General features: G+C 41.7%; 1 protein-coding gene across 3 annotated transcripts in view; it reads left to right on the plus strand.

Annotated features, from left to right (window-relative positions):
* LOC306822896 (ADP-ribosylation factor-like protein 15) overlaps nucleotides 1–24,428 on the plus strand; it is an 85,240-nt gene extending 60,812 nt beyond the window's left edge. For 2 of the 3 annotated variants that reach the window (XM_079342183.1, XM_079342181.1), the window contains one exon: nucleotides 19,516–21,629. In XM_079342183.1, the coding sequence (XP_079198309.1) occupies nucleotides 19,516–19,668 (153 nt within the window). In that variant the 3' untranslated portion in view covers nucleotides 19,669–21,629. Of the gene's footprint in view, nucleotides 1–19,515; nucleotides 21,630–24,163 lie in introns of those variants that run through there. The other variant, XR_013778965.1, reaches the window with a different exon arrangement.
* Nucleotides 24,429–26,468: the final 2,040 nt, after the last annotated feature.

Below are 26,468 nucleotides of genomic sequence, written 5' to 3' on the forward strand. Positions count from 1 at the left end.
TTTCTGCCAGGCCAGCTGGGTGCCAAACCTGTGGACCACTCATATGCCAGCTCTTCCTTTTCTTTTCTCTTTCTTTCACTTTGAGACTGTGCCAGTGTCTAAGTCAGTGGTGAAGGGTCCTGAGAATGGACCGCCTGTGTGGTGATGTGGGTAAACTTTTTGCACTATGGACGCAACAGTCACTTACACTAGTTGTTACTGGATGACAACATCTTCAAGTGAATGAGTGCTCAAAGAATCTCCTGGTCAGATTAACCAACAGATCAATATGTAAATCACAGGTACAATAAACACATGTGTTTTGTATTTCAGGAGAACACCATGGTTGGTTCTTAGACTTCATTAGTTAAGAAAAGTTTCTCATGATAATTCTTTGGGCTCTCTTGGATTGGATTGTTTTATGTCATCTTTAAATTAATCAATTTGCTGCACTCTGTTGTTGCTCAAAGAACTATTTTTGTCAACCAGTATTATGTGAATTTCTTTCTATTTTTAGTTAAAAAAAAAATGTTTTTCAACCGTTTTCCTCTGTATTTTCACCCAAGCGAGTTTTGGGAAACAAAAATGAAAATATTTTTTCAGCTATTTGCAATTGGGTAGCCACTGCTCATTGGAGACAAATAGGCCGTGGATGAGACCTTAATGCCTCATTGCCGAACACTCCTCCATCACCGTGTGTGTGTGTGTGTGTGTGTGTGTGTGTGTGTGTGAGAGAGAGAGAGAGAGAGAGAGACGGATGGGTGAGCGTAAACACAGCACAGTGTTCCAGCAATGCTAAGAGTGCAGAACCAATGTGAAAGTCTTGAGAATGCCCTTGAAGGACTTAAGGAAACACTGAGTCACTGATGGAATCTATCATTTTAGAGATTTGGTTGAAATCAGCACTGGTGCTGAAACATGCACTCAACATAACAACATCGTGAAGAAAACAAGAGAAACAGATTGACCAATCCAGTGTAGACTCTTGTTTAAATATAACCCTATTCAGTATGAGATCTATTTCTTGACTCTACATTTCATTATCTTCTCCAGAGTCACTGTTAGCTTGACAAACATGACAACAGAGAAAGTGGGTGAAAAGGTATGGTCATATGGTCATGGAGGGCTTCCTTGGCTGAGTGGAGACGAGAAGAAAGGGGAGCAATCGGCTCTGTCTGCTACATTACCCATGAATGAGGCGTGAGCACGTCAGGGGACTCATAGAGGATGCACTCTGGCCTTTGGAGACAAAGAAAGGGCACGACCAGTCACTTTGTAGCACTTAAATCCACCGCTCCTGTTTCCACACATTATTCCCTTCAGTCATTTTTTGGCCTTTTTTTTTTGTTTGTTTGTTTTCCATTAGATTTTTGGACCCACTTCTTTTCTGCTGCAAGTATGACCCATAGCTTGTTTTCGGTAATTGCACCATTCAGACGTTAATTCATGAAATTCAGTTTTCTTGGATTGCTTTAGGAGCGTTCTGTGACTTTATCAACCCAAAAGTTTAACTTCTTAACTGTTTGTCTCAGACATCAGACATCATTTATTTCAGTTGTCTTATCTCGTGTTTTACTGCCTCAGAACTTAGTGTCAAACCAAGCGTCATCTGCTCTCCTGCCCCTCGACTTCATATCTGTTATTGGCCAAACGCCTTGTAAACAACTGGTCATTTGATCCACATGCTCCATCTCTGGCCACTTTTAGAACCAAGTGGCCTCTTGATGGGGATGTCCCGGCTGGCATGGGTGTGTCCAGACTTGTCACACACACGCACGCACACACGCTGCAAAGGAGGTGGTCTCCTGTGAGTCATGGAGTTGCCCGTGCTCATCTTTCAAGTAAATTAGGAGGTGGTATCGTCTGGGGCTTATTCTTGACAACAGTTACCATGAAGGAGTTCTGGTTATAACCCCTCACCAGGTTTGTTCATGGTTTATTCTTTGGTTATGATGTCATGAATATAAGACATGTCCATGACCTCAGTGAAACATGTTAATGTCCTGGGCTTAGTGCAGGGCACCAACAGGGAGTGTAGTGTTGGCATTCCTCTGTCTGTGTATCATGAGCTCATGGTATGTAGGACTTTATAGACAATGGTGGAAGCTTCCTTGATCTGTCCTTGAAGGTATCATTAAATGTTGTTAAATGGGCCCAAAATACAGTGCATTATAAGAAGACAGACATTATAGTAATGACAAAACTGTGTGACTTAGCTGTGAGCAATCAGCTGTAATGAGAATGTTGGAAAAGATCCCTGACCTACTTTGATATCTTTCCCTCAGTAATATCTTAAAGGTGCATTAGAGTCCAACATGTTGACAAATGATTGATAATGGTGTGTTGCTTCAGCCTCAAAAGAGAGTAACGACTACTATAAGGTCAAATTAAAGAAGCGTAGAAATGCTTTGTGCTGCTCTGAATGCTTTAAAGTCATATAATCATGGCATTCATTACTGACAAGAATTGTTTTTTGAAAGGTTAGATTTCTGATTTTTTTTTTTTTTTTTCCAGTGTACTTTAATTGTTTAAATGGAAGTAAAGGTAAAACAAGAGGAGAGATGCAGTCATTTTGGCTACAGATGAGAAAACTCGCCTTGGTGTCATTTTAAGGGCAATGTGGATTCACAGGTAATTCCACATGTTAGGGTTGTCACTAGGTCACAATCTCTGGGAGACTAATGTGTTTGCTCGGAAACATATTAAGTAACACATCAGGCTGAGATGGATTTTTGGCATTCAGCTGAGCAGCTTTGGACTGTTTCAGTAGATTTGATCTGCAGTAAGAAGATGCACCCAGACATTTTAGGACGTTTTGTTCTGCTGTGCAATACAACTGCAACACAGACGTTGGCTGCAGACAGCATTGTGTGGGACTTGGCAGACACCCCCTGAAGCGTCTTTTGAAAAAGGTTACCTTGTTTGCCCCTTAAGCTATTTTCGCTCCGTCTCTCTGTCTGGACTCGCCAGTCTGTGAAAATACTCCTCACTAACCTTACCTCCTTCTCCCTGCCTCCCATTTCACGTCTGTCATGACATCACCATCATCAGGTATCCAAAGCAGACAGCAGTGCACGCTGTTTGTTTAATAAGCATTATTAACACACCTGCTTTGCTGCACATTCCTGATTACACGGTCTAATGGGACGGGCACTTCAAGCAGGATTAGTTGAGCCTGGGGGTCCACACCTGAACTTCAGTCCTACTCTTATATGCAAAGGTATCCTAACTCAGGCAAAAAAGCTCTGAAGAAGTCTATTGAAACAACATTTTGAAATGTGTTTGATCAACAGATTTAGCCAGCAGCAGTTGTGCTCCAACAAGCCAACAATACTCTGATCACACAAAGTAATGAAACGGGGGAAGTTAAAATAACGGCTAGTTTGCTGATCACGTGTGCACTTTAATACTTCATAATGTTTGGGCTGAAGACAAACAACGATACATCTGTCTGACTTCAGTTATTAGGGATTGCACTTACATGGGCATACTTTCTGAGGATGTCCAAATGTTACAAATCTGCTTTGGTGTTTAAAAAAATGTCACATAAACTTTCACACCATTTTGGATGATAGGTTGATCATATAAAAGCAAACTGTTACTAAGCAGATAGACACCAGACAATTTTTTTTTTTTTTTGGTAGCACATGTTTTATCATGCCCAATGTGAATGCTTTTCGCTTGCTAAGTACAAAAATAAAAGAAAACCGTCTTGTTTCCCACACACATTATTTCTCTTCCCAGTCTCAAAGTGGGTGGTTGCAGATTTGCAGAACCACCTATTCATCCGTTTTGTATCATTGTGGATATTTAAGCACAGATTAAAAGCATTTCCCCCGGTGTGCCATGTTGTGTTATGCCATGAAGGAGCTGTGGGCTGCCAGTCTGGCTTGTTTTTGGTGTTTGTTGGCAGAGTCGAAGTATTTTTGGAAGTAGGCATATAAACATTTTCAAATGTTAATATTTGAATAAGAAATAGATCATTTTTATGTGATGTTTTACCTTCCATTCCTTTAAATTACTCAGTGTTCTGTCGTTAAAAAGGGGCTTTCTGTTGTGCCAAATGTATAACATGGTTTCCTCTTTTCTTTGTTAATCCTATCCTGTAGAAAGATAGAACCGGTTTTATTTCTCTTGGAATATACACTGCCAGTCACTGACAAAGGGAGAGGATGGTTTTTCACCTCTCACAATTACTTGTGAAAGCTGTATACATCCGGACAATGGCATGTTTAACGGCAATATTTATGTGTAATAATCTCCTGTAATTGAGGCCTTTTGAAGTGATGCATGGGTGCTGATGGGCTGATATTGTTTACTTGACATGCACACCAAACTGTTGTGCTCACACCTCCTGCGGAGTCACTTCAGCACAAAAGTAGCAGGGACGGAAGTGTCAAGATCTTTTAATTAAATAAAAACACCACCGAAAATACAGCGCATAAAAGCTCTTTCCTCAGTATAAATAAGTAAGGATAATACTTTGAGTCAGGGCTGTCACTGAGCTCGGAGGCAGCTGTCACGACCGCATGTGACGTCACCTCACCCCAACTCATGTTCAGACAAGAACATTGGCAACTGCGCTTGTATATAAACCCAATGTAACTATCACATTACGGCTTCCAGCCACGTGGAAAAGGACAACCAGCTAATTAAGATGATGAGATTTGTGAAATATGCACCAAAAGGTTTCCTGTGAAACAGGGAAACATCCTATTTGAGCTCTCACCGCACAAATAGTATCTGGCCTACGTGTGTGTTTTAGTTATTTTTCAATGCTGTGACAATCGGTGAAAGACACAAAGATTCTTGCCATGGAAGCGTGTGCGAGCAGCGCTGCAGACAGTGGACAGCGCCTGGTCCTGAAACAAAGCATCAAACGTGGCAGGAGAAAAAAAACATAGACACCAGAATGCCATTAGTATTGTTTGATTTCATCGTTTCAAATTTCATTATCGGAAAGATAAGGAATGGTCAAATATTCCTAATATCGGCTGATAAATGATCCAAACCGATACATATTGTACATCCCGAGACAAAAGTTACATTTAACAGATGAATCAGATTTGGACTAAAAAGAAAATAAAACACATGCAATTGCAAGAAATCTCAAAATGTGGAAAAAAAAGTCAAAGTTTTTAAAGACAAACATCGATTTTCTTTTTTTTATCGAGTCATGGAGATTGAAACTTCTCCACTCATACAGGGAGTACTACATGCAGTAGTATCATTCGGCTGCCTATAAGAAGGAATGTATCTGTGTGTGCACAAATGGAGATCATGACGGAAACCCTGCATAAACACAGATGATCCCTTCTTATTGGATGCATGGATTTGATGACAGATAAATTGGTTGGTAGATGTCTATGAGGCAACTTAAGTATTCACCATCCAACCTCTCGTTCTTCGCAGTTATAACTAAAGTGGTTTCAGCTCATGGAGCAGAGCACATACTCGTCTTCTTCACTTCTGCAGCATATAGTGCATTTCTGTGAACCAAATGTGAAAGGGTTCCCAAACATTGTTGGTGTGACATCTGGTAGCTCTCTACTTTTATCCTTCGTTAGTTTGAATAGTAACACAAGGGACATTTAGCCTTAAGATTGATTGTACATCAACAGTTTTTCATTTTGAATCTAGAAAATGTTTTTGCCTTTCAAAGTTGTTTTTATTGGTTTTTAATATTTTGACACACAGACGTTATACTATTCCCATCCCAATAAATTTGCAGGAGCTAAAATGCTTTCTTTTGATCAAACTCAGTTGGAAAAAGTCATAGCCGGAAGTGGCTAGTCAACCACTGTCCTCTGCCACATTGTGCACATGGTGAACTTGCAGGTCTTGGCACACATCGGGTGGTGGCTGTGCTCACTGACTCATGTGGCACATAGTGTCTGAAACTTTCGTCAAACGTCTGGCACATGGCGTGTGTGTCATTTAGGCTTGTGACGCTGGTGGCTCTAAATTCCCCAGAGGCTGCTGATTGGCTGTGGTGAAGATGAGGCACAGGTAAGAGGCCAATCAATGAACCTTAAGAAGGAAACAACAAAGTGTGAGCAACATCACTTCCAAATGGCTCCAACTAACTTGTCAAGCTCACCCGTACCTTGCACTTGCGTCATTGCTGAGTGGAACAGTTTTGTTATTGCCAGCTCATTTAGAATAATCAACAGGATGAAAGAGAAAAATCATTCACATGTAAGAGAAAGTTATGTTTCCAGTCATTGGCTTTTTCAAGTCTTTTTTTCTTCTGATAATTTCTGTATATTGGACTTTTAATTTCATTTTTTAATTTTACTGTTCAAGGCGGAAAGTTGTCTGAGAGAACAAGGGCGATTTTTATCATGACTTTTATTTGATGAAGTGATATCACCGAGTTCACAATTGACATTTCATCAGCTGAGGAGATACAATAATGATAAAAGACAAAACAAATCCAGTCCCTCTCAGTGGTTTAGAGACGGCATTAGAAAAAAACATCTCCAAACACTAAGAAAAACACGAGAGCTTGTACTGTAATGCTGCAGGATTATGTCTTAATCATGCACTAATACTTAGTCATGTCCAGTTAACATTTGCAGAAGATGGGACAGGTGCTGCAAAGTCCAATAATGAACCGAATGACACAGTGTGAACAATGAGAACGTCCCAATCTCGTAACGGCGAATATACTGTATGTCAGTCTCTCACAGAAATTGTTATTTTCACACAACTCTGACAGCTGCCAAAGAAGTGACGCCATCGAGGCCCTTTGAAAAAAACGTGTTGATAATGTCATGAGTGAGGGGTGCTACAGTCTATGATGTAATGTAAAATGTCTGTTGATTGTCTATTATGAACAAGAGTCACGAAGCATCCTGATGGGTGTGTTCTGTCCTCTTGTCTTTTTTTTTTTTTTATAATGAAAGCCGATGCTCACGACTATAGTGATGCTATGCCTAACACTACACACAGCATGTCACTGATGCGTTGGCTTGCCCTTTGTTTTTCCACATACCTCATCAGCAGAATAAGCTCCGGTCAGTGCTTAATCATCAGGGCAGACTGTGAGCTCTAACCTCTCTAAGTCTGTCCATCTAGATTTAATCATCAGAAGTAAGCATTGACACCCACCAGACAATCCGTAACAGTTTTTCTCTGCAGCCCTGTCAAACCACTGAGCAGATGTCAGTATCCTTCAGTGGTTAGCTTTTGCTTTTAGAGAGTAGAGTAAGGTTGCAAAGGTAGAAGTGTGCCAATACAATCTTTCTTCTTCTCTCTGCAGAATAATAATTAAGAAGACTTCCAAAAGGGCTCATTGCCAGTCTTGTTAAGATGAGATCATCGTGCAGTGTCAAATATGTTTTATCAGCTAGAGAGCTAAAGATTGCCACTAATGAAAACCGCAAAATAAGTGCAGTCAGCATTTCAAAGGGACATTTCAAATTCTGCTCGTTTCCCATTAAGTCCTTTTTTAGAGGATGCCAAATGATGAAGAATGGGCTCTATGCTTTTGAAGTCCAGCTGCTGTGTACATATTTCTGGTGCAGATCTTAGACAAAGCATCAGCAGAGAAACGACTTCCAAAATCTGTCATTTTTTTGTGTGATTATTGTGAGAAAAATGAGTGAAGTCGATGTTTGTTCTTTTTAATGTCACTATTTATCACAAATAATTACATTGTTAAACACCTATTGTATAATGACAGTGTAAGTGAAATGCCTCTGCAGTCAGTTGTCAGATTGTCTCCCCGTGTGTGCTGAGTGAGCAGATAAGGCTGACAGAGGATGAACAGTAGGACAGCAGACAGGCAGAGAGGGGGCGTGACTTTTTACTCTGCAGCTCGCTGACCTTGACCATGGAGCCACAGTCAGCGACGCCGATACCTCTCCAAAAGCATCTCTCACTCTCTCTATCGCTGTGCCTAGATGTCTGTTTCTCTCTCTCTCTCTCTTTATTTCTCTCCTCTCGCATTCTGTTTGCTTGCTTGTTAGCCCAGCCCAGTCAAAATGCACCACCACCTCTCTGCTGCAGCTCACCCCCTCTTACCTCACGTCTGCTTTTTTTTTTTTTTTTTCTTTCCCCAGACGAGCGGGTTTAAAAAGTCAACTGCGTATTGAGCCGTCTAGACTAAAGCCGGTCAGCAACCAACTCTCCCCACCCCCCAATCCCCCTCCCCAGCCCCTGACTTGTGAGTCGCTTGTTACAGTGGAAAAACGGATGACGAGCTGGCGACCTTGCTAAGCCCTGTGCCTCATTTGTCATCAAGTGTAAAGTGAATCTATAGACGGATTATATAAACGTATCGATCACACAGTAATGGAAGCTAAACTTGGTATGGTAGCAGTTGTGCAAGTTAATTTCTTTTTGCAGTCAACCTCTCTTCTAAATTCAATTAGCATGCAAGTGTATGATGTATGACAGCATCCTACCGTTTACATACAACCTACATACATCAGTACTGTGCCTTTCTTTCTTTACAAGGTGTTAGCTTTCTTAAATGAGGGCACACTCTCCAATGTGACAGTGAAAGAGTGCCCTTCCCACCCGGCCGCCTGTTACTCTTTTGATGTTCGGTTTTATGAGTAATTTAAAAAAATATAACTTCCTGTCTTAGACGCCAGTAGCAACTGACCAAATTTACTTATCGCATGCTTGCCATAATTGCGCTCTGTGTTATGTGACTGTGCACAAACAAACCTATTTGTTGGTAAATCTACACTCAGCTTGAAGAAATGTGAAAAATGCAGCGTTCATGTGATTTTTGAGCAAATTGTCTCAATGTAATCTCTGAAGTTATTTCTGGACTGTTCATAGTGAGGACGACGCTCTGCATCTATAGCATATTAAATGTAGGTGATTTTTTTTAGAGATATATTTCCAAAGAAGTGACACTACCTGCAGAATATGCAGCGGTGTGTGTTTCCTCTGCTCTCGGGTGATGAGGTGTACTGGATGGGAGTGTGACATTCCAGGTAAAGTAGACAGGATAGGTCTTTAAGAGGTGTCTGCTAGCCAGTGGCTCTGCCGTGCGCAGAAAGATGAATCTTAACATCTCTGGTTAGACAAAGCTCTGACGGCAAACTGTTCTATGAGAACATTTAAAGTGTTACAATTAAGCTGTCAGCCTTTAACTCTTGTGTTACCTATAAATCCTGTGTTGTCTTGTATTGCTCTCAATTGTGTTATTTAATCACTTAGTGTCACTTGATACAGAGATGTTTGAAAGCTGCTTCTGTCTGTCAGGTTTTGTTCTTCTTCATAATTTCTATAACCTCAAGGTAGTGCAAGTGATGCCATGGGTATCAGCAGCAATTCTTGCCCATGTGAAGGTAACAATACAGTGAGTGTTGAAGCTTGCATGATGAGTGACTTTTTTTTTTTTTTTTTTTTTTTTTTTTTTAACATGTGTGGAACAAAGTGACTGTCTTTTGTGTGCTTCTTATAGTTTGTGGAAGTAATGGTTTTCTCTTTTAATGTCACTGAGCATAAAGTGCTTGCAACTGTCCCCAAGCATTACATTAGAAAACAGGAAAGAGTCACAGTATGGAGCAGTTCTATTTCTATGACATCTTACTACAGGGCCTCATGTCAGACTTCATTACTACAAACACTTGCCCAGATGTTTCTGCTTGTTGATGTATTGGACTGCTTCCTAAATGGTGACTCTTTTTCAGGGGTACTGTAGCTTACATTTTCATGGCACCTATCACCCTCTGCATGCATGTGTGATGTATGAGTGATTTCACATACTGCAGACCCTCAATGTCAGGAGAGATCTGGCAGTCACGTACCCAGTGCTTCATTCATCCCACCTTGGGAGGCGATGGCTGGGAAAGCACTGAAGCGGCACATATTGATTACCCTCTAGAGAATGTGAGCGAGACCCTCACAGCACAATATGTGAAGCTACTTAGAATCTCTGCATTTCTTTGATGGTTTATCTCTCTTACATCTTTGTATATCCAGCACTCCCGCCCACCTTCATCTCCGCTTTTCCCACCCATACAGCCTTTCTCATCCTGTCACTCCTGGGCTGGTGGTCTGTCCCTTTGAGAGGTTAAGGGGCACCGTGGGTGAGAGGGCAGTAGGCAGGTTGTGCGGGCACTGTGCTCTCCTTTTCCCACAGACCACGTCAAATGCTGCTGAACCCTGACCCCATTGGGTCCTCAATCGCAAAATCAGTTTGGAACGCAATTCAGCCAGCCAGACCCTATTCAGGACTGGGCTTTCCATTGGAGGAGAAAAGAACCCACCCCCCCACCCCCACCCCAAGGAAAAAAAAAATAGTGGGCTTGGGGGGCCTTTGTCTGCTGGTCAAGCAGGGTCGGACGACCAGCCGCCACTAGCCAGGACAAGACTTCCGAAAAGCCTATTCAGCATGTGATTTGACCCCTCAGGTTCTATTGCTGACTCACAGGGATCAAACGCTGGGAATCTCTGGGGGTTCTCCTCCATGACATTTTTCATCCATTGAAACTTTTACCCTTTTCACAAAACTCAAGATGACCAACGATTTCTTTTTTTGGCAATGGCATGACCATGTTTTACGAATGTGGAACTCCTGAAATGTTTGTCTTCAGACTCCACTTAGTAGCCAGGGAGAATGTGTTACTCAGTTTGTGCACAATTAACTGAAAAAAGAAGCATCACATGGGACAGCTTTCACGCTCAGTTGTGGTATGAAAATATCTGTTAATGCTGAAGCTGGTGATGCATTAGCTTGGATTCACAACACTGACTCTTTACTACTATCATGGTAGTGATTAAAAGCAGTCGCATGCAGTTTTGTGTAATAGTACATAAAATAAACACATCCCAAAGGACATTACATCTCAGTTGTGTTGCTCAGACATTGGACAACTGTCACTGAATATACATGGACACACCACTGATGGATTGACCTTTTCATAGTGATGTGCTACAGTCCAGAATAAGAAACAGACTTGACATTATTAGAAAGAGTTCCGTTGAACATGTGCCTTTGTTTCACTTTATTCTTTTGTTGTTGTTGTGGTTTTATTTGGCTTTTTCTACAATCTGTTGCAGTCAAAACTGAATCATACAAACAACACACAGCATGTATTAAAGCAAATACAGTTTAAAGGTTTGGTCATGACTACAGACCTGGAATCTGAAATTTCAAATATGGCCCTGTGGCATATGAGAGTGTGAGAGGAATCATGTGGGTGGGTGTGTGTGTTCAGACTCCAACTTTGATTGCAATGCTGAGTGCTGTGTGCTAAAGCAGAGGCCTGCTGCAGCTTTGAGGCTGGTCAACTGTCAAGACAGGAGCGTGAAAGGGGGGCCCCAGAATAAAAGGGGGAGAGGGTCCCAATACAGGGTTCCTGGAGGAGGAGGAGGGGTGGCTTGTAACAGACCTCCTGGGCTTTGAGGGCCCTCTGTGTGGGCTGCTACAGCAAGGCGGCTCTTTTCTCAAGAAGCTCAGAGTGGGAGGGCGAGCTTGAGGAGAGGTGCTGGCGCATTGGCCACTGCAGCAGGGAGCGTAGGCAAGACGCCAGCTCACCCGTTCAAGTCCCACTGACCAGATGTTCCTTGTCAAGCAGCTCTTGGCCTTTAATAAATTGAGTTACTGTAAATCTGTAATAAAGCCAGGCAAACATGGGCATCCAGACTCCCCCTCTACACACACAGCCCAGATATTTTGCCCTTCGTGTCGTGCAGGTCAACCCCTGGTGAAGAGGCCATGTTCCAGCTACTGAACCTGCCAATGATTCCCCAGGTTTTATAACAGTGTGGATGTTTTCCTTCCAATTTGCCTTAAGCTCACAGTCTTAGTACAGAAAATGCAATTTATCCTTCTTGACTGTAACATGACCAGGTCTTTGACCTGTTATCCTCAATCTCTTTTAAGGAGCCAGTTGAACATGTCACTGTCACTTGACTGTTTCAAAAGCTAATTCTCTCCCCAGAAGTGGTAGCAATCTGGTTTAAATCTTTATCATCACACAGATAAGAATAGGAAAACAATAAATTAAAAAAAAGTGACATCATTATCATATGATTGGGTAGATTGAGTACATATATATTATCAAGCTATTGCCCAGTCCTAATCCTCACTGTTTATGCATCTGTTGTTGCTACTACCTGGCTTTAGCCATGGGTCATTTACCCAGGTAACAGCAGCCAGTGTCTTTGGACGTAATCTGATCTGCTGCAAGAAAAATAAGAATAAATGCCTCTGTGCTACTGCAAGGGCTGGGAAGAATGTTCCCTTTGCCGTCTTGCTTAGATTTACAGCACCTCTGAGGACGGCTCTGATCTGGCAGTGGTCAGTTGGCTTTGAAGAGAAGTACGCAGCGACTGAATCACTTTGAACCTGCACTGAGCTGAGCCTGAGGGAGACCCACGGTCCCACCTGTGTGGAACAGGACAGTAAATCTAAAGGCAGCTCCGTTTTTGCTTTGTGACATAAGAACTAAACTCTTAATTTGTTGCCTGTTGAAAACTCTGGTCCAACAGTTCTATAACTATGGCCTGGTTCCAGGGTGGGCTTAGCGTTTTCTTTTTTTTTTGCTGGCTCGGCCTGGATCGTTTTTGCAGCAAAGGAAGGACAAAACTGAACTCCAGGCCTGTTATGGGTTTTTTCCCCACTTTGCGCTCCTGATGTTTGTACTTTTGTGTTAATGGTTATTGTATTCCATGTATATATTTCTGGTGACATAGATCAAGCCCTCTTTACCACCTTTTAGCTTTCCCAACTAAACGCAAAAGGGGCTGTAAACACCTTAATCATGTTATCCAGACGCAGTGTCATGTGCCTCACCTACAGCTAAGACTTTCACTTAACAGGTGATTAGGTCATTGTCTAGCTTTGGTTGGGTTAGGGGACAGTAATCCCTTCAGATGGTAAACTGTGGGCCCATTGCCCAAGGTGTTACAGCCTGGCTTAAATAGGCTTTAGGTTTTACTCACAGGCCACTAGGCTCTTTCATTTGACACCTCCAACAATTGCAATGTTTGTTTTTTTCACTGGCTTCCCAAGTGTTTCACTCCCGGGGAACTCCAGGCTTTCTCTTGTCTTAAAGGCTCTTTAGGTGAGCCGGAAAAGCAAACAAAGATGTGTCTATTATATGGTAAATAGATCTCCCATTACCCTCCTACGTCAATGCAGCCGCCAGGTTGGGCCACTTTCCAAGTGACTGATATTTTCACTGGGGCCAACATGTCACGAAATGGTGTAATTGATTGTCTTGGATATTTGAGTATGCCACTTTCCCTGGGTCAGAGCTCCTCTAATGCGTCCTTCTCCAGTTCTAGAGCGCGTCTGTGTGTGGAGGTTTTGACTCATGACGGTAAATGATAATGGTACAAAACAGGACTGGGGCATTGGAGGCCTCGTCTCTATTGAGTGACTGAGAGTTATTTTAAAGCCAATAATATGTGAAACGTGTGTAAGATATCTTATGCTAAAATAAATGTAGTTGAAAGATTTATACACAGTCTTCTGCTGCCTGTCCCCTCAGTCATTTTATGCACACATGTTCCAAAGTACCCTTTCTACAGCGGATGTTATTCTGTTGAAAGAGGATCCCTGTCAAAGTTTATCCAAATGAAAACCTCAAGGCTGATATCATTAGTTCTTGACTGAGTTTATTGAGTAAAGCTATCCTTGCTGGACAGAGGGGTTTTGATGGTTGCCTCCAGGAAAGCTGTTTTTAGAGAATTACTTATCTGTTTGATTGAGTCTCTTTATCAGCTTCCATTACGATCTTGGCTTTTCTAAACATGGCTGAAGGCAAACTCTTCACGGTTGGATGTTGCTTGTTCTTCCTTGTATGATCTTATTACTTAAACAGGAAGAGATAATTAGTATTATTTGATATTATTGAATTTAGTTGCAATATTTTTCTCAGACTTTTGGAACCTGAGGCAACGGCAAGAGCCAGACTAAACAAAAAAACTTGCCGTAGATTAGAAATTGAGAGCTGACAGCCCAGGTCATTTCACTTTCTTTTACGATACAGATCTTCTGTAGGGGCCTTTCAAAAAGCCATGCATGTACCATCTGGCTTTGCTGTTAACTTCTGCTAGAACTAACTTTAGATGTACCAAATATGTGAACAAAGGCACAAGACCACTGAACCATAGCAAGTCCCACTATCAGATAATCCTGAACACGACTATCAACTGAGCGTCCTGTGTTGTCTTGGACCGTTGCCATTGCACCCTAGAGAAAGTTATTTAACCTAAAGTAATCGGTGCAAACTGCCAAAATGACTATTAGAAACATACCAGGTACAGATTAAACGTTTTGAACGTTCCATGCTAAATGACTTCAATCTTGAAGTTGATAAATCACATAATCAATCTGCGTCAGATTTGGCTGCAGCCTGGTGTTTGTCAGCTGTCTGTGTACTGTAAGTGTCTGTGATATTGTTGGAACTAAGGTCCTTTTTTTTTTTTTTTTTAAGAACATGTTACCATGACGTCAGTTTCTCTTAAGAATGAAATCATTGTAATAATTGATGATCAATGCATGTACTGTTTAAAATAAGGCATTTAAAAAAAAAAAATTATTAACTTTTGCATGATGACAAATGAGGGATCTCAGAAGTTTAGTCAGAATGACTTTGGTAACCCTCTTTCTGGGGGAAAAAAACAATCTTCTTGCATCATTTTTAATATTGTACATAGACACCTAAAATACAGAACAAGGGAGGATTTAAAAGTGATAGTGATGTTACAATATCATCACTCCTATTGGGTAAAGCCTCGGTGCCTTGAACAAGAGCATGTCTCAAGAATCCAGGAGCTCAACTCTCTCCTGCGTCCACTTCATTCGATAATCTTTGCTGGGCTGCACAGGCCATGCAAGTCCAAGTCCATGCGGAAAGATGTCCTGCACATTTCCAGCTGCTTTCTAGTTTGACCTTTGGATTTCATTTTTTGCAATGAACGCCACTGCAGAAGAGAGGACATAAACTTATGAAGGATATAAATGTGTCGGGGTCTTTTCTCATATATTGTCTCAAGAGCCAACATTATGCACCTCCATGACTGCACTTGGCTTCATCTTTCTCCTCTATCACTCGTCCAGCCAGCCAGTCTTTCTTTTTGTTTGCCTGTCTGCCTCCGTGGTGTGTTTAGTTGGTAGGAAGGCCAGAGCAGGGCTCCCCAGACAGCTGCCAAAGCTGCTCTTATTCTACCAGAAGATCCTTTTGATTTGACAAAATGCCAACAGTGACCATCAAATGTAGTCATCTTGCACACCATCAGGGAGCAGCTGGGTGCACGTGCCATACATGCCAGTCCACTTGTCTTAAGGAGCATGAAGTTGGCTTGCCAGGTTTGGGGCTTAAGCTTAGCTGACGAGCTGTGAAGCCTCTCCTTGCAGACACTGGGTCACACATTATCAAACCTAACAACACTGGCTTTTCTCCGAGACCCATTTTACGAAAGTTTTATTCAACATGTAAAACTCAAGCAAATATTAAAAACAAATATATAGAATCTAGCCCATGCAGTAACTCAGTCAGAGCACTTTTTACTCAAAGATAGAGCTGAAACGATTCCTCGAATAACTCGAATAATTCGATTACAAAAATTCATTGAGGAATTTTCGCTGCCTCGAGGCTTCGTTAAGTTTTTTGTTTTTTTTGCGTCATCAAAACTTTGGTATGAGTATAAAACACGTTTAATGTAGCTGCAGCTACCTGCTCCTCTCTCTTACACACTTCAGCGCTAACACGCACACACGCACGCACACGCGAGTGCGGCGCGCCCCTTTTAACTTTTAGTCAGCACACAGTTGATCCGTGATCCATACGACCCAGTCAGGAACACGTGATCTGGTCAAACAGTCGGCTTTTCTCCGTTCACTCTCTCCGTGTTTGCAGCTAAAATAACGATAGCAACGTCCTCTCACAGTCTCTCATAGACGCGTCTCTGGTCTCTGTAGTCTGTGAGCGCGCTGAATGCACGCGCTGCAGGAGCAGACAACAGAGATACACTTTTAACAATATACAGGCTGATTATATGAAATGTCTAATGTCTTCAAAGCTAAATCAACACAGAACTTGTTTGTGGAATAATAATTTAGCAAATATATATTTAAAGTTTCTCAATTTCCTTATCTGACATAATGATTGATTCTGTGATTGATTCAACAGAACATAATGCTTTCTCTATTAAATGTACTGTAACAGATGTGTAGGCTACACAAAACACTATTTGCTATTTCAGCCATTAAAACGTGTTTGGCCTGTATTTTTCATCTACCTGCCGCCTTGACCAGTGAATCAGAAAGTGAATTTGGGACCCTGTCAGTAATATGGTGAGCATCATCAGCAGCTGTAGAGCAGAGGTGGTTGGCTGTAACAAGCAGGCGTTTCCATGGTAACTGCAAAGAAGCAGGTTTGTAGGGACGACCCAAGACGAGTTAAACCTTAATTAAGCAAAAGTATGATTTATTAGATTACTCGATTAATCGACGGGATATTCGATAGAATACTCGATTTACTAAAATATTCGATAGCTGCAGCTCTACTCAAAGACTCTCGAGGCCTGCTGTCAGAGAGTTCTGCTTTCCTGAAATATTTGGTTTCCCACAATATGACAGAGTTTCAGCCAGGCTTGGAAATTAGCACGCACCAAATGAGGGTGGAGTGTCAGGTGGATTTGCCCAACCTACCAGCCACAGCGATGGGTAAAAAAAAAAAACATAACAGTAAGTGATATGTGACAGAAAACAGTGTACATTGTTTTTGCGTGTTTGCTCTGAGCAGCGCTTGGCGACATGCTGACAGTAAGCCTGTCACACATACGGAAAGCTCCTGAAAAACTCTGGAGGTTACCCGGAGGGGCGCAAACAGCTTTATTTTTCGCTCAGCCTTCATCCAGAGTTTCTCCTACCAGAGCCCTTGTGTTTTTTCCTCAGAAGGTCAAAGTGAGCTGATGTGAGAACTCAACAGCAGATTCTCCGGAGAATTCACCTCAAGCCAATTGTAGAGGGAATGACCTGTCTATACAGGGACTGCAGCAGTATTTTCTTTAACAGTTGAAACATACTTGAATACTATAAGCCTTGATTTTATATTTATATTTATGTGTATATATATATATATATATATATATATATATATATATATATATATATATATATATATATATATATATATGTTACCCAATGCTGCCTGCTAAATAAAGTGGCTGATAAAAAAAAAACGAGTGGCTGATAGATTATTAGATCCAACAGCAACATTGGCAGGTCTTTTCCAACCCTTGTTCCAGCAGTGAACACACACACACACACACACACACACACACACAGGTGATTATACATTTTTTGACACCCTTATGTATGTATAAGCTGCTTTCTCCCATGCACCAGGCAAGGCATGGGTGTCTATGACCTAGAAGAAGCTAGACTGGGTGACCCACTGGTCATCCTCGGAGCCATCTGGCAACCGACGCCTTGTGTGGCTTACCCGTCCCACTGCCTCACGCAATTCCTTAAGCAAGCATAAGTGTGCTTAGGAGGACTTAATCTCAGAGAAACTGGTTTGGGCCGCACTGTCAACTGCCAGTGTGGATGCACCCGTCTGTTACTGCAGGTCATGGGGTTCCTTCGCTCAAGTAACACCAAACAAATAACAGACCCCTGATCGACAGTTGTTGTATAAATAAAGTCAATGCCGAGATGGGCCCCGTCGATGAAATGTGGCCCCAAGAAGGTGTTCATACCAAAAGGGTATTAAATAAATAGAGGATTGTTTTGGTATTTTGTGACTGCATAACTTTTAAGCTGTGTGGAAAACTTGGTAAGTAATCTGGTATCAAGTGTGTAAGATCAGTTGCCTGATGTTACAAACTATTGTAGGCATTTGCCGCACTGTAAGATGCACCTGGTTCGTGTTCTGTCGGCACTATAGCGAAGGAGGAGAAGTGAGAGACGCTTGAGCCTGTCTGCACTTGCACAGAGGTCACTGCTGCCCTTTTGACTGTCTGCCAGTGCAGGGGCCAGAATCTTCCAGAAGAGGGCCTTGGCTACCGGCAGACAAGTGAGCCAGCCAGCCAGACAGGCAGCCAGCCGCATCGTCTGCAGTCTAGGTCTGGGGCTAGAGCCTGGACTAGGGCAGCTCGAGTTACCCAGACAGATTTGTTAACACTGTTTGGGTCCGCTCGGCTTTCTAGCCAGGCCTCTGAGCCAAACACGGCTGAGGTGACTTAATCTGTCATTAAACTCACATTACACCCGGACAGAGACTCGGCTCAGGGGCAGAGACGGCGCTTGCTCTCCCACTCACTGGCATGGCTGGCTGGATTTGAGCAGACACAAAGAATACCCCCACCTCCCTCCTCCCCATCCTCTTCATGCCACACACCATGGCACAGCGAGACAGCTCTGCACGGTCGAGACAAAAGCAATTTCACTTGAAGTTGAAAAGTCATTTGACTGTGTGACAGACACCTGTATGGATTTGCTGGTGTGCTTGAAAGTATTTGTCGTCTTGTATTGGATAAAAGCTCTTTATTATACGGAGCTTATCCGCTGTGTTGATTATATAAAAATCTCTGCCATCGATATTTGATTTGCATTAGCAGAAATATGTACAAATAATGTACCAACTCTTAAACAAATCAGGAGAGCCTTGTGATTAAATGACTTGACAGGCTTGAGGATAAACAGCGAAGCTCTTTAAAACCAAAGATTACTGACTAACTCCTATCTTTTGTATTGTTCTCAGACTTGATAACACAGGTCACATTTGTCTCTGTGATTCCTCGCTGGCTATCAGACAAACAGGAGGAGATGGCTGAACTTCATTCACCTCGGGCAAACAGAAAAGCTTCCATTACTCTGGGCTTAAGAATCCCTAACAACCTGCAGCACCCTCAGCGGAGGTCTGAGACATTGTTTCCCTCTGCTGAGATTTGTTTTGACTTTACAGCTGGTTCTGGTTCTACCACCAAGCTCACCGCACCCCCACTGAAAGCCGGCATTATGAACATTATAATAAGAGCAGTGCCAAACCAACAGGCCACATTCTTACAAAGACAAACTCTTTCATTTCATTAAGTCCAATTATATTGAACTCCAGTTTATTTATTTGTTTATTCCTAAACTTTGGGAGCATACTGCTTCATGTTAGTGATTATATGAAGAAAAGTCATTGTGCATGTAATCGTTGTGGGCTTGGAGAATAATACAAGGGGCTTCTGCTTTTGCTTTTGAATGTTTTGTGGCCTCTGAAAACAGCGATGCAACTGCAAACTTGATGCCTCTCTTACTTCTCTGCTCAAATGTCACAGAACATGTTTTCTGACTGACTGGTCAAGAAGCAAAGTATTCTTCCTTTTCTCATGTTTGGCGACATTTCACTTATTCAAACTCCTCATGAGGTTTGCCTGCTTGTAATCATCCATGTTTTAAGTGGTACAGCTGTTGAAATAATCATGTGTAAAATATGTTCACTCAAAAACATGTTTTAATGTATTTGCCTGAATTAAAATGTGTTTTCCACTGAAGTATAATTAAACAGGATTTCAAACCTGAGTGTTTTGACTAACCACATTGTCTATATTTTCCCACAGATCAAGAAATACTTTGAGCTGGAGCCGCTGGCCAGAGGGAAGCGCTGGATCCTGGAGGGCAGCTCCACCGACAACATGGAGACGGTGAAGGAAATATTTGGTCAGTTCATTAGCCTGTTGGAGGACAAAGACACAGAGCCTGCAAGGATATGATGCTAACGCTGCTAATGACAAGAGACATTAGTGGTTGACGACAAAGAAGAACGCCAGGTGCTGCTGGTGCACATGAACACACACATGCACAGACACACATGTACACACAAGAATATAGAGCAGAAGTCGGTCTCCTTTGAGAAGTGTATTGTATGTAATTCACCTTTCACTGGGCTCTCTTTGTTTTTTTTTCAAATTGAGATTGTGCACAAGCAATTGTCACTACAGCCTGACTGAAGAGAGCCTCTGGTCAGAACAAGTGATATAAAGCAGTTCATACAGGAAAATCACTGAACTCTGGCAGAAATGGAAATCTTGTTTACTACTGTCTGCGCCTTTGGGATTAAACCAGTGGCATGTGGGACATATGGCATTCCTTCAGCCATCATTGGACACTAACACACACATTCTGAGTCTTACACACACACACACACACACATACACACACATACTGTCACACACAGAGTGAGCCCAGGTTGTCTGTAGATATGTTTAACATCTCCAGTAATGACTTTACAGGATGTGTGGGTGGGCACTGTTGATGTTGTCACAGAGGAGAACTGTATGGTCGTCTGTGTGCTTCTCCTTTTGACCCGGTAACAACGAATGTTGTTGTGTGATTGGAGTGCATAGTCCAATGCCTTGTGTTATGTACATTAGTTACATATCTAATCTGAATAGTGTAGTCTGAGTATCTCATGGAGTGTTATGTACATGCTATCAATATATTGCACTGTACCCTCCTGTGCAGCCATACACAAGCACTAGTAATCATGTGACTGAGTGCTATACTGAGAAGTGAAGTGGAAACAAGTCTGAATACTTTTATAGATGTTCAACTTAGGAGATATTTTATCGCTCTGTAACCTGTTAACCACATAGAGCTACGTACAGTACATTCAGATTTTTATATGTCATAACACACTTGTGAATTCTTTTAAATGAAAGACCAGAAGGAAAAGACAAAACAGCAATGATTGACCAGGCTCGATGCAGCCTCAAGATAGAAAATGTGATGGAGTTAGTTTTCTCTATGTAAAGAAAATGTCATGTTTGTTTGTTTCACATTTTATTGTTTTGTTTTTTTTTCTTTTAAAACAAACATAATCCCTCTCTGCCCGGGGAGCAGCTCCAGTCTCCCATCAGGGTGGAATACAAACTCTATCAATCAGCCGCAGCAACAGCTGCATCTGACAAGTCCCTGTCCGACACCCTAATGCCTTCCAACTGTCTGTGAAGACCCCTCCCTGTCTGCTGTTTATCGTGGACCCCCGCCCCACTTCATCCCAACACACTATGCTCCTCCACTGCAGTTCCGCTCCCCTGCCCCATTACCGCTCTGTGGGCTTTTCATCCCACATGTCATCTTTCTGTCACCTTTCAAATGAGTCGTATTGATTGTGCCACAGGTTTGCCCAAGATGTGTTTCACTGATAAATAATGATCACACCGCCTCCTTATGTATTTTTATTGTTATGTTCTGTTCTCTGTTTAAATTTATTTTTGTAAGATCTTTTTTTTCCGGAGGGGGCATTTTTATGCCTTTGCATTTTTAGAGATAGGACAATGGAAAGAGGCGGGGATGGAGAGAGTGGGGAACGACATGCAGGAAAGGAGCCACAGGTTGGATTCGAACCCAGACCACCTGCTCTGGAGGACTCGGGTCTCCGACATGGGTCGCGCACACTACCTGCTCGGCTCGTTTTGTTCAGTGTTTTGTCAGGTTTTTAATCACTTTCGTCCTTTAGACTCTGGAGGGATCCGTGCCCCATTCAGTCACCTGAATGCAAAACCAATCTGTGGACGAGGGATTATACAAATGATGGGCTTTGCATATCATCTGCTCACACATTCACTGCTGTCTGTTTCTTGTTGTTGTTGATTTTGTATCGGTATTTGTTTTGTTATTTTCCAATCAAACTTTTTGTCTATTATGACAATTAAAGTTTTAAATAATTTAATTATGGCCTCTGTTGTTTTTTACAATTTGATAGATTTTCTAATGTTGTAAAACGTTTGATATTTCAGGCCTCCAAGAGTCTCTCAGTCTGTGTAACCTCGTATATATACCATATATATACCATGTATAGGTCTGACTTTGTTTTGTTGGCATGAAAACGGTGATGAGTTGAACAATAAACAGTTCTGATTTGTAAGGTGACCTGTGGAGACACTAGAGGATGATCATGAAATTGCAGATGAGACATTGAAGGTTGTCTCATAATTTATAGTTTTTCAAAGAAACCCTAAAGGTCAAAGTGGAGCAGCTGAAGAAGCTTTGAGTGGAAAGTCAAGCGAGTGAGACAAGAGGTCCTGATAAATACACTCTACTCTGTGCTACCTCTGCCTCCCCTTTTCTTCTCCTTTTACCCTTCTTCCATCTCTTTCAAATTAACCGTGTGGCTTTAATACAATGTGTGTCATGCAGGTTGCCTTGGCGACTCTTTGATCCTGTTTTCCAGTCTCTGCCTCTGGGGCAGACGTGCTTCTCTTCAGTCTGCTGCACACCAGCTCTGGAAGCTGTTGAAGCCCTGAGACAAACCACGGGCTGCTGAGTTTGCCTCGCTTCCCCCTTTTCTTTCTGTCACTCTCACTCTTCTCTGATTTTGCCCTCTCTCTAACTCTCTCACCTTATTCATTAATTTCTCAGGTTTTCTTCTTCTCTGCATCCCCGTCTCTCTCTCTCTGCTTCCCTTTGGTCACGCCGAGGCAGACTTCGTCAAGGATTCCAAGAGGAAGGGAAGAGGCCAGGACCTCTGTAACTTTAGTCATCCTCACTCTCTCTTTGTCTTTGTATCGTTGATTTTACTTCCCTTAAAAGATGCAGCCTTCCTCTTGTCCCACACAGTTCTTTACCTGCTCTACATGTTAAATTTATTTTTGCCTGTCCTCCTTGTCAGCAGACCCTCACAGTGGCTTTTCGATCATAAGCTTCAGAGCAGTTTTGTTTTTCTATGTGCTAATCAGTCTGTGTTCATGGTCATATTACCAAGCAACAATAACATGGACGGTATGTTTACTGTGATGGATACAGTATCTCTAGAAACTTTCAGGTCCCTGCATGTTGATTTCTATCATTCACTAAACTAAATGGTAATAAATGGATGCCTGGAAGGGGGAACATCAAACCATGGCAGGCCTCATTTCTGGCTGTAAATAAAGCAAGAGAATGACGCTTGTTGAATGCTGGAGCTTTTTTTTTTTTTTCGAAGGCTGACAAAAAAGCAAAAAAAAAAAACTTTTTATATGTACAACACTTTCGAGTTCAAACCACAGACGATGAACAAACTGGAAGCCTTCAGCATAATTTGTAAATCGTTTGTACTGCTGCTTTTGGTTTTCTGACATAGAAAGCGCACTGAATTCATGTCATCACTTGTTCTCTTTGAACAAGTTAGTTACAGCGTGTACAGTTCATATACCTCACAGTGAACATAGGAAAGGTGTGGATTTGATTTAGATACTGGCTGCGTTTATTCAAACGGTGAAGGGCTGTAAATCAACACTCCAAATTCTATTGCTGAGGAAGCAGAGCGACCATGGCATGAATGGAAACCATGTGGGATTTTCAAAAATATTATCTTTGAACATTTTACCTCGTTTAGCACAACCTCAGTGTGAGTCGTTAAAGCGTCGAGTAGAAGCTGTCAGTGTGCTGTACTCACCTGTTTCCCCAGGTTCACACAAACAGGAAATGAATTAAGCATTGTGTATTTTCTTTTTCTGTCTATATTTTAAGGAGCCTATTATCATCAAACGTGGTGCAGAGAAGAGAAATACATCAATCTGTGTGGTGGATTCCAAAAATGTAAAGAGAGAACAAAAAAAGGAAATGATCAATCAGTGACTGAAAAAATATGTCTTAAGTTCTATGTAAAAGACATTTAGAGATCATTACATCAGGCCTTTGAGTCGTAGTTAAACTGTACTAGATTGTTATAAAAAATCAAGAATTTTTAAATTTGATAATTATGAGAAAAGAGCCCAAAGATCACAGGAAACACTTGAATAGCATGACAAACACATTTATTGAGTTTCATTATTTCGTATTAAGATCACTGAATTATTGTACAATTCATTAAGCAGACGCTTTAGTCCAAAGTGACGTTCATCTGAGAGTGTTAGCAGCACAAGCAAGGAGGATTTTAAATCGTTTTTTAAAGCAATTAAAAAGAATACAGTGACAGTCTGGAATTTAGATGATCTTTTTGAAAAGAAGAAATGTGATGACCCTTTGAGTTTGAATGCATTGATGTGATATTGTGCAGTTTATTTATACTGGCAGGACAGTGTGCTTTACACAGAATAAAGACCTACCAGAGGTAAAAACAAATACAGTCCCACACACGACAAAATAAAGCCTGTGAGCTTTGTGAAATGCAAATGCGCGACCCGACAGGGAACCTAACTTTTGTTTACAAGACAAACGAAAGCCGGCATGTTTTCTTAAACTCAGCAAAGAATTCCCTTTTTCTCTCCATCTTCTGCTGTCCAGTGTGTGTGGCAGCTTTTCCGCTGATAAGACCCAGCCGAGAGGTGGAACAGATGTTGCCCGGACATCCATCTGGGCCTCGTACCCCTGCTCCGGCTCCCACAGCCGACACTCCACGCAGGACACCCCACATCTCCTCACAGCCAGGGGCCGCTCCCCTCGTCAGGACCCTCAAACAGTGACACAGCACAGAGAGCAGCCAGGATGCTGCTTTCAGTCACGTTACATGTGCGTGTGTGTGTGTGACCTCTGGGTTCATCTGAGGTGTTTCCTCTTTGTTTCAACACTCTCTCACTCACACACACACACACACACACACACACACACACACACACACACACACACACACACCCCTTTGAATAACAAACACAAATGACGGAAATGCATTGACATGATGTAAGCTAGTGAGGAAATGTTCCCTGGACAAAATAATAATTTCCAGACGTGTGAGGTGATGATTCCAAAGAGACACAATGTTGAGTCCTTGTACTGTCTGACTGCTGTCAGTCAACCATAGTTTGAGAGCGTAGTCGTCCAGGAAGTATCATTTAAATTTGATGGATTCATATTTAGCATCGATCAGATTCAAAGGTAAAAAATAAAGGCACGTAATTTGGTCCGCACTCTAAATGACTGTTGAAGCAAAAAGGACCAGTCTGGATTATTTCAAATTAACTCTACTTGTACTGTGGGTGCGCTAAATTTTAACACACTTTAAATTCATTACACATTTTATACACAAAGAAAACCATCCGGTGACGTAGATGAAATGATTTTCTATTAGTAACACTCATTTACATGTTCTACAGCTACAAGCCCATAAATAAGAGTTTACTTCTGAAATGTTCTCATAAGTGCTTAGTCATGGTAGAGGTCATAATCCAGGTTCATGTACTACACCCACCCACTTGTTTTTTCCCCTTACTGTGAAAAAGTAATAAGAGGACAGTACCAACAGGAAACAGGTAAAGACCTGCTCACTGAGGCTTGGATGAGTACATTATAATGACTCATAAAGATTTATATGCTGCCAATAAGCATTCCAAAACAACGTTTATTATGGTTGTGCAGCTCTTAAAATGTGTAACCTGACTTTATCTTTCAACCGTTATTTTAACGTGTTTAAATTTTGCAAATAACAAAACATACTCCTTGTCTGTTTGTTTACTAGCCGTGTGGTTGTAGATGTGCTGCAGGAGATTCCATCTGATGTTGAATGTAAAAAAAGAACGAGGAAGAAGTAAAGAAGAAGAAGAAGAACGGGAATACTTTGTGTCATGTGTGTGGTGCAGCAGGTTTGTGTTTTATACGAAAAATGAATGAGCAGGTATTTTATAATACTTTCTTTTTCTGTTTCTCTCTGGAGTTCAAGACTTCAACTTAACTTCAAGTATTCCATTTAATGACTACTTCACCCTGCGACTCTTTCAGTTCATTACATCTGATATAATGATCATGAAACACAAGCAAATCTCTGTCTATTGAATTAGTCTGTTTATACCGCAGTAATTTCATCAGACATGGACATTGAGGATATTGTGCAGTGAACCAGACAGCTGTTGGAGTCATTTCTTTCCAATCAGTCCTGTTAGTCTGGGATGAACGGAAGCTCAGCTCTTTCTCAGCCAGTCAATTCATTGTCCCTTCTACAAACGTTTGTCTAATGTTAAAATACATCAACCCCTCACAAATCTCTCTTTCTGGAACAGATCAAGGATGGGGAAAATTGCCTTCCTGACATTTCATTCGCTGCCTCAGATTTACGAACCAGGATCTTCATGGATTCAAGTTTGCAAAGATCCACAGCAGGTGAACCTGAGGGAAGAAGGGGAAGTTTTTACATTTTGCTGATAACAGGTTTGTTTTTTTACGGGCTGTACAACTTCCTCTCTTTGTCTGGTCCTACAAGAAATTAATAAGAATAAGATTTCAACCTGCAAACGATGGATGAAAAAATGTTCCCAATATTTTACCAAAGCTTTACCTCAAAGTGAAATTTCTCCAATTTCTGCGAGTAAAATAAAAATATCGGGATCAAAACAGCTAACAGCGAAGTCGTATGATTTTGTCTGAAGGATACCAGTTCAAACGCTTCATTCTGCACGCCCCAGATCTGGGTCTGCTTTAAGCCGGTTGCAGCGCCAGTAGGCATTAAAAATAACTTCAAAGAAATAATCAGGATGTTGCTGACTGTTTCGAGTATTAATTTCAGTTTTGTTCATAACCAACTAAAACTCCTCACAGGAGCTCTAATGACATCCACTTTTGTCTGTGATTAACTAAGGAGACCACGCTGTGCGATTCTCCT

The sequence above is a fragment of the Symphodus melops genome (assembly GCF_947650265.1).
Source record: "Symphodus melops genome assembly, chromosome: 1".
NCBI classification, from domain to species: domain Eukaryota; kingdom Metazoa; phylum Chordata; class Actinopteri; order Labriformes; family Labridae; genus Symphodus; species Symphodus melops.